Source organism: Carassius gibelio, chromosome B5 (genome assembly GCF_023724105.1).
Source record: "Carassius gibelio isolate Cgi1373 ecotype wild population from Czech Republic chromosome B5, carGib1.2-hapl.c, whole genome shotgun sequence".
Taxonomy (NCBI): Eukaryota; Metazoa; Chordata; class Actinopteri; order Cypriniformes; family Cyprinidae; genus Carassius; species Carassius gibelio.
Genome location: NC_068400.1, coordinates 28001520 through 28011083, shown reverse-complemented (window position 1 = coordinate 28011083; position 9564 = coordinate 28001520). Strand labels below are relative to the sequence as shown.

The following is a 9564-nucleotide window of genomic DNA, read 5'->3' as shown; positions in this document are numbered from 1 at the left end:
ATTTAAGAAAAGGAAACGGTGACAGAATCAGTGAGTTTGAGGAGGTGAGCCATTGACTCCAACCCAAAAAGCATAAAAGACATTCCAGTATTTTTACATTTTGCACCAATAAGGGACCTTTAAAGCTGTGTCTGGTGCAGTGATGTAAAACTGAAAAAAATATTTGCTTTTGAGTTACACTGATTTATTAACATACACCCAAGCATGATGGTACAATATAAACAGCACTCTGAAGGACAGACCGTTTTTAATCCATATCCAGTCAGATTAACGAGAAAAGGTTAACCCTGAACACTGATTGCTTTATTCTTTGTTGCAAAGTGTTTCTGAAATCGAAATGAGTCAGTCACAATCACATATGAAACAACTGTACTCACTATTAGCATGTAGCCAACACTAATATAACAAGATTTACAATGTTTACAGCATTGCTTTTGTCAATACATCATTTGAAATACAGAAATGAACAATTCCACAGGAAGTACTCTGCTTTATGTTCAGTAGACAGACAGATTTAAAATGAAATGTTTCTTCAAGAAATGTGTCCTTGGCGAATCCTGCATTAACAAGTGACACATCTGGAGATTCCATAAAGTCAGAGTCACCTTGTAATCACAGGCTTTTTTTCAACACATTCTCTTAGCTAATTTTCCATCTCACTTTACAGCGGTGTCACTGGTGCTGCTGCCTTAATCATGTTGAGAATGCATTGTTTTATGTAGTGTATGCTGTCAAGAAGAGGGCAGGATGAATATACTCATCTCCCATCTGCTATGATAATCACTCTGCCTGCTGATAGATTTAATCTACAGTCAACAACAGACGCTAGAATTACTTCGAGGACAAATCCTCTGCATGTTGGTATTTTTGAACATCTTCAAAGGTTCAAATAAGAAATCCAGCAAACTCCTGTCACACAATTTGAATCAAAATAGTCTGTTAAATGGAAATAGTTTGCTCTATTTGAGGAAAAGAAAAGACTTTGTTGACATTCACAGTGAAAGTAGGACATTCATTCATTCAAGGTGAGTCTAAAAAAAACATAAACTGAAGTAAACACTGGCACATGTTGGTTTTTATGGTTTATGGGGACTCTCCATTAAATTGTAATGTAATGTTTTTTTGTTCTGTACAAACCATATTTTCTATCGTTATACCCATACCCAAACCCTACACCTAAAACCTAACCCTCAAAGGAAACGTACAAATTTGTGTCCTCATAAACCACATAAACATGCACACGTGTGCACACAGACACACACACACACATATATATATATATACAGCATACACTACCAGTAAAAAAATGCTCTTCTGCTTACCAAGCCTGCAAAATTTCTTTTTTAACAAATTTTTAAAATCTCATTTATTTCTGTGATTTCAAAGCTGAATTTTTTCCATCATAACTCCAGTCACATGATCCTTCAGAAAACATTCTAATATTCTGATTTGCTGATCAAAAACATTTATTATTGTCAATACCAGGCTCAGTGAGCAGAAGAGAATTCTCATAAGTAAAGCAACAAGAGAGGGTAAAAAAAGGCAATGGATGGTTTTGGCATAAACAAACAGGAAAAGCATGCTTCTAGAACACATAAGCTTTAGGCATGTGAATCACAGTGCTACATCCAGACTTATGTGCTTCAAATATTCTTGTTGCCCATAAAACTGTCAGTCAGGGGCAGAAAGGCAAGTGTGACTTACTATGATTATTATTTTCTTATTCCAGCGTTTTGAGGGATCATATCACAGAAGAGGTATGAAGGTTTCATTTTAGTATTCATTTGCAAGTATGTGCCTAAAATCCCACATTGTAATCCAGAAACAATGAATCATTCTTGCAGTTCTGATACTTTCATAAACACATAAAAATAAATCAAAAAATAAAATGATTTACTGCAAAACCCCAGATGTTTACATCACTATAAAGCAGTGAATGCACCTAACACATCATTTTACAACAGTGTAACAGTTTTTTGTTTCTTTGTTTGTTTTTTATGAATTTGATTGTAAAGTTAACAAGAATACATTTGATAAACTGCCAGATGTGCCCAATCTTACTGACAACACCAGTAAGTACATTCATGTTAGCAGCAAATGACTATTCAAAATAAATAAAATCTGCTGTATAACGTTACATAACTGTATAATGTTCACATTGTCATTTTAAGACTGTAAATAAACAATAAGTCTGTCATCAGCTTGCTTTCATTCTACAGTATTCTTCTCTACTAAGCCCCTTAAAGAGAAGCTCCTTCCACGCTGCATTCAGACACTTTCTCTAGATCTTCCATCACTAAGTCTTGCTCGTTGACGTGGTTCATCCTCCTCGAGCTGTTGTTCTCCAGGCTGTTAAGAGAGATGGGCTCTGTGGAGGGTTGCAGGTTCACCGGTTGCACAGAATTGCCCTGCACCCTGTGAGAATAGGTCCGATGCTGACCTCTGACAGGACACAGGCCGAACTTAAACACGGCCTGAAATCCACGGCGGAAGTTCTCATTGAAGAACCCGTAGATTATCGGGTTGACGCTGCTGTTGAAAAAGGCTAACCAGTGGGCAAAAGGGTAAATGTAGATGTTAATAAGCTTGTACTGATGTTCAGTGAGTTTAACATAGTCTGTTAGCATCATCAGCGTCCACAGAGGCAACCAGGACAAGATGAAGAGCAAGGCCACGATGAGGAGCATTTTTATCACTCTTTGTTTTTTCTTTGACACGGAGTGACGGTTATCGTGGCCTGGTTTGGCACCTGCTGGCATGGCCGTTTTGAACAGAGTGATGCCGATCCTTGCGTACATGATCACTATGAGGGACAGAGGAGCCAGGTAAATGTTGGCAAACAGGACGGTGGTGTAGATCTTCCTCATCTCCTGGTTAGGCCAGTTTTCCCTGCACCAGTAGAAAGGGCTTGTTCGGTTGCCATCTCCCAGGAAAACACGGACACTTTGTTCTTTAGTCACCTGAAGCATGACACCAGACGGGCACATGATCGACACTGCCAAAACCCAGATTATCAAAATGATAAGCGTGGCTGTTGATATTGTCAGTTTTTGCTTGAAGGGATACACGATGCATCGGAATCTGCAAAAAACAACCGGCAACACGTTACACATTTAGTAGCTCTTTGGAGAAACAGCTGTGTCAGATAGGAAACAAATAACACGAGGCGCCTCTGTAGTGATTTTGAAGTGTTTTTAAATTTTAACTTGGCAGCCAGATGTGGCAGTGCGTCCGACACCAGGCCCTCACTCGATTAATCCGTGAGAACTAGTAGAGGGCTGGGTTCCATATGTAGGGACCCAAGTGGATCCCATTTGTAACCCTGGACCACAAAACCAGTCATAAAAGTAAAATAAATAAATAAAAAAAATTTGACCAATACAATGTTTTTTTCTGGCTGTTTTGTGGTCCAGGGTCAAATTTGTTTAGTCTCAGAACCTGTGTTTCCCCGGCAGACTTTTGCCATTTCCAGGAGGGTTACAATTAGCTCCCACTTTCCATATGTACCTAAAAGGATGTTCATACTGTATGTGTATTTCCTTCAGAAGCCTCCTCCGCAACATTCCTGTCCCAAGTGGAACAGGTATATGTTCCCAGTTTTATTGAGTCTTACTGAGTGGCTAGTGCCATAGCAGCAGTTGCGTATGGTAGATTTATAATAGTGAGTGGATATAGGCGGGTACTGAGCCTTTGGATGTTCTACATGCAAGCATCAATGTCTTAAACTTGGAGCAAGCTGCAATGAAATGAGTTAAATGACAAGGGCCTGGACAAGAATTTGTGCAGCATGGTGGTCTTTCTGATGTTGTGCAATGCAAACCACAAGATCGAGCAGTTTTTGTGATGTGGTCTTTGAAAGTCAGGTGGGCATCAAAGATTAAACCAAGATTTCTGACTGAACTTGATGGGGTAATTATCTACATACTATGCTGCAGTGAAGAAATCATACAGAAAGGGGATATACAGATAGATTAGAGGGAAACTGAGAGTGAATAACATGAGCTCAACCCAAAAATTTTAATTTACAAAAAAATGTACACTCACAGCATCCAAGATGAACAGTTGATGATTTTGTTTCTACATTGGAACATATTTGGAGAAATTTAGCATTATCTCACCATTGGATCCTCTGAAGTGAATGGGTGCCGTCAGAAGACACTCTGCAGAGGATCTATTGGTAACCAAGTGATGTAATGCATAATTTCTCCAAATATGTTTCAATGAAGAACAAACTCATGTAACATCTTGTATGACCTGAAGGTGCATCATTTTTTAAAGCAACTCTTAATTTTTGCGTGAACTATTCCTTTAATATACCCAAAGAAAACGTAAATGAAATTGTCAGTAAACACATTAAATAAATACCAGATATAACCCCCGATACACCAGAGGCCCCCCTTGCTCTCAAAGATGATTTATTTTTAGTTTATTTATTTATATTTGTTTTTGAATTTGGTCAGCTGCTTTAAAAACATGAATGATCATTTATTTTAATGCAGTGCACTGTCGCCCTTTCTACGTAAAAATCTGTAAAATCATGTAATGTGAATGTAGTACAGTCTTGCTTGAGACTAAAAAGCGAATTGAAAGTGTAAGGAGCCGTGGAAGAGACACTGTTTCTCAAGCACTTTCCACAAGCACAATTCGAGTAGGAGTGAAACAAGGACAAATGTGTTTCATTCATTCATGAACTGAGGGACATGATGATATTACCATGACATTACCTGTCAACCGCAATGGCAACCAAGGTGAAAACAGAGGCTGACACTGAAATGCCCTGGACCATTCCGCTCATTTTGCAGACCATGCTTCCAAATGGCCAACCTGGGGAGAAGATAGAGATCACATTATGATGGATGATTCTGCCTAAATTATACATTTACATTTAGTCATTTAGCAGACGCTTTTATCCAAAGTGACTTACAAATGAGGAAAATGGAAGCAATCAAAATCAACAAAAGAGCAATGATATACAAGTGCTATAACAAGTCTCAGTTACCTTAACGCAGTACAAGTAGCAAGGGCTTTTTAAATAATATAATAAATAAAAAGAAAACAGATAGAATAGAAAAAGAATAGAGCAAGCTTAAAATTATACATTAAATTATACAGACTAATTCACATTAATTAGATTGCATTATTGTTTGTTAAAAGGGTGTCCCATTATATTTTCATTTTCATGATGTTGTTCATCATGTTGAGTGTCATTTGACCTGCATCTTACACTGAGTCACCCAAGCAGCTGATGTAACAGATTTAATGTCCAGTGGATATTATTTTGCATATTGAAAGCGTATAAAGAACCACATTTGAAAAAATACAGATATTATGAATCTACTGACTAGGATTTTAAACAACATTTGCCTGGAAACTATAGTTAATGATACTGAATGTCAGTTTAGTTTATATGGCCAGTTTTGTCTTTAAACCTAAATCAAATATTAGCTGATGTTTAAATAATGCACTGCTGTGAGCCAGAACAGAAAGAAATCTTCAGATTTGCCTTAGTATACAGCATGTGGGTCAGTTGTTATCACACTTACCATCTGGTGGGATTTCATGTATTTTGTCTATGATTAGAGGAGGTGAATTGGCTTAGGAAAGGTTTACCAATATTTCACTGTGGGGGTGGGGAGTGTCTGTACAGGGGACCAGACTTATTTGCATGGTGTTTTATAGTGACTCTTAGGGGTCAGTGAAGATACACGTTAGATCCATGTGTGTTAGATTTGAGCATTTGAGGCCTTAAGTCCCTTGTGAAGAAAAAAAAAAGTATACTTTATCATACATTATAATTTATGCCACATTAAAAATAATACTTATCAGGGAAATTTAAGTGCACACTGAATGTAATGATTTAGGACACTTAATTGATTGTTATTCCTAAATTAAATGAAAATGTTTTATATTTAAAATGTATATACAATGCAATCAGTTAAACTTTAGAATGTTAAAGTAGGACTTGAGTACAATTTTGTAATTTCATGTTTATTGTCTTTGAAATATGGTTGGCTTGTAGTGAAAATGTATTAATGTGCCACTTAAAAATGCATAAAAAATCATATGTTCATTTTAATTTTAAAAGCTTTACTGGCTAAATTACAATAACAACAATAGAATACAATAGAATACATATAATAACAATATAATAACATTATAATATAACAAATATTGCGCTTGTTGACATTGTACTAGTCAGGGATGTGAAGTAAACCTGTTCATGATATAAAATAGTATTTTGTGATTTGTATTTGATAGGTTTGATGAAAATGTATATATATTTTGTATTAAAATACTTAACTGTTTTGTATTTTTGTTGTTTTAAAATACTGTAAAATACTTTGTAAGAAGTCTACAGGATGACATCATAAAAATGTGGCCTATGATTGGTGCCTACTCAGTAGTTTGCCCACTTGTTACTAAACTATTTAAGTATAGTGCTTTTCATATAAGTTTTCTATAAGCTAAACACTTTTCTCCTGTCTGCTTTTTCTTCATTTCAGGAAGAGGTTCACAGAGACCAAGACAGCAATTGCATTTTGTTTGTTTTCTTTATTTTACAAAATGAACAGTGTTTTACAGTTAAAGGTATAGGTTTACCTATAAATGTTTAAAGGTACACAAATAAAAATAGATCATTTTGAATGATGTCTTGCTCTTATCTGACAGATATCACATCTTTCTGTGCTGATATAAAGAATCTAAATGTTTTACAGTATTTAAAAAAACCCAAGGATCCCTTAGGAATCTGATGAAGAAAATACACACTTGTGCTTCCTCTGGGCTGGCTAGATGACTAATATCAATATTTTTACTGACCTTATTTGAATATTGTTTACTGACCCTATTTAATGAGCATTTTTTCAAAGACATACAAAAAAGGACAAAACGCTGTTTTCACACATTAACAGCTGGTTTAATCAAGTAGTTTCATTCATTTCTAATAAAGTCATAAAAATAACATTGGTCTTAATTACCAAGTGTAATGCTATCTACATGTTAGTCGGAATAAATAAGCATCTAATAAGAATGCAGTACTTTGGATAGAGAGAAACACTCTCATGTCATCCCACTAGGGCTTACTCACATAAATAGTCACAATCAAAAATAAAATTGCATTCATTATCTAAATAATTCAATGGGAATGTGAGAAGTGCATGAAATGTTCCTTACACTGAATTGCTACCAGGCTAAACTTGATAAGTAAATGAGAACAAATATGGGATAAAATAAAAAACATCTACCAAGTAAAAAAGGTAAATTGCCATCATTACACATTTAAAACATTATTTTTAACATAAAATCAAACAATGAGACACACACGGTAAACAGCATCTCACACAGAGAAAGAGAAACACAGGCATTATTTCTAAATAGCACACATAAAATAATCATATTTACACCATGTCTCCAAAAAACAGTGAGTTTTGTAAAAAAAAAAAAAAAAAAATACTGGCAAACGGATTTTAAGGTGTGATGATTTCTTTTTCTTTCTTACATCCTAGTAAACATTTCTCAACTTCCTTACAATGTTTTAAAACAACATCCAGATGGATACAATTAAGACATCTCAAAGGAAAAACTGCATTATTATGAGAGATTTCCCACCTGCACAAATGACAAGATGTTGATATTGTGCTATGCATTGTATTTCCAGCCAGTCTCCATGAACTACAAACAGTTCATTATCAAAATGCTGGATCCAAATGGCATTTTCTATAACAATGTGTGTGACATATACATATTTGTAGTTCCTGACAACACTATTGACTGTGAGTGAATAGACAGCAGCTATGTTGTTACACATATCATCAATTGACTTTTGGGGTCCAATTATTTTCACTAAATTCATACACACTCAAATCGTGCATACTGCACACAAAAGTCATATTAAATTAAATATAGTGTCAGTAAATGACAGAAATGTTCTAACTTGGTACTATTCATTAACTTTTAATTAACTTGTTATGGTTCCATTCAATGCTCACCAGAGAAATTAGTAATTTGAAGGGACAAACAAATATCTTGTTAATAGCAACAATCTCATAAACAAGATGCCATGCCATTTTGTTTTAGATTCCAAGTCAGAAAAGCATTCCTAAAGCCTTTCTTTAGGCTATTTCAGGACAGCTCATAAACACGTCTGAAAGATATACATGCCAGTGGAATTCAAGCAGTCTGTTTGGAATAAACAGACTCTGTTGAGACCCCAGTTTATCTGTATATGTTTTGTTTATATCACCATGCATGATTTGCATCAGACTTGTGGCTATCATTAAATGTGAGTCAAATGTAAGACTGTTTTTCAGAAAATTGGTGACTCAGTATCACCGTCATTCTTAAGGTGAACAGCATCCTCTACTGACAATACAGCATGAACTCAGTGTTAACTTAAAACCTTTAGGCTAGTCGAATCAATAACTTCTCTGGTTATGACATCCAAGAGAGCCACGTCAATATCAGTTGAAGATTCAAGCATGCAAAACACTGAAACAACCAAACTTTAGCTAGTACAAGTAACGTTAAAGAAGATTGCACATATGGTAACTGGCATTGCACTGACCTGTAATAATGTTGTCAAGAAGAGTTGTGGGCATGCAGAAAATCCCAACAAGAAGGTCACTGATGGCGAGGTTGAGGATGAAAAGGTTGGTGACAGTGCGCATGTTTTTGCTCCGTAACACAATGAAACACACCACTCCATTTCCAACCATGCAGACCAGGAATATGAGCAGGTAGGACACTATGAAGACTGCTGCTACAGATGGCTGATGCAGGTAATATCCAACGTATGTAATGTTCTTCTGAGGTAAGAAGAATTCATTGGAGCCACTGACAAAAGTCGAGTTTCCATCATCCTCAAGGGTAATATTCAGGTCCAGTGTTTCGTTCATTTTAGATCTGAGGATATTAGAATAGGTTTGAGAGATAGGCTTTATTTCCATTTTTCTCCTCATTCAATATCAAATCTTTGTCTTTCCCTAAATATCTTTCCTCATTTTTGCTTTTAACCTCCCTGACACGCAGCTGCTACTGTAACAAATTTGTTAATCTAAAGTACTCCTCTCTCCGGCTTCCAGATGTGTAAGTAACTGCATATTCTAAGCAAATGATTAAAGCAAATGATAAATGACACCCTACCATCAGCCTACCTAAAGTAGTTTGCAGTTACCTGTACAGTATATCTACACTCTGCAGTCACATTTGCCTCTGTAATCATCAAGAATGCAGACAAACTAAATACACTTGGGATGACTTTGAATTTGATTTAATGTAATTTGAATCCTTTTATTGGCTTCTACCAAGGTGCTCTGAGTTAATTTGTGATACACAATTAACTGAGTCGTCTAATTGTGACCGAGTCGTCTAATTGTGAGATACAGCCCACTTGCTGCTCACTGTTCAAGTCTTACAGAAGATAATAATAACAGTTAATATATCATATAATACAAATACAGTTAAATATACCTTTCAAAGGCAAAAAAAAAAAAACCTAAATGCTGTTTTATCAAAAATGCATTACTCATATTAGGCTACATCTACCAGATAATTAATGTGAAAATA

The 9564-nt window shown here is 35.7% G+C and overlaps 1 protein-coding gene across 1 annotated transcript; it reads right to left on the bottom strand.

The window, feature by feature from the left end:
• Positions 1 to 281: 281 nt before the first annotated feature.
• On the bottom strand, positions 282 to 8894 carry npffr2a (neuropeptide FF receptor 2a). Its single transcript, XM_052555706.1, has 3 exons — positions 8564 to 8894; positions 4725 to 4824; positions 282 to 3081 (listed from the first exon to the last, which is right to left on the bottom strand). The coding sequence occupies exons 1-3, from the start codon at positions 8892 to 8894 to the stop codon at positions 2241 to 2243; spliced, it is 1272 nt and encodes a 423-aa protein (XP_052411666.1). The 3' UTR covers positions 282 to 2240.
• Positions 8895 to 9564: the final 670 nt, after the last annotated feature.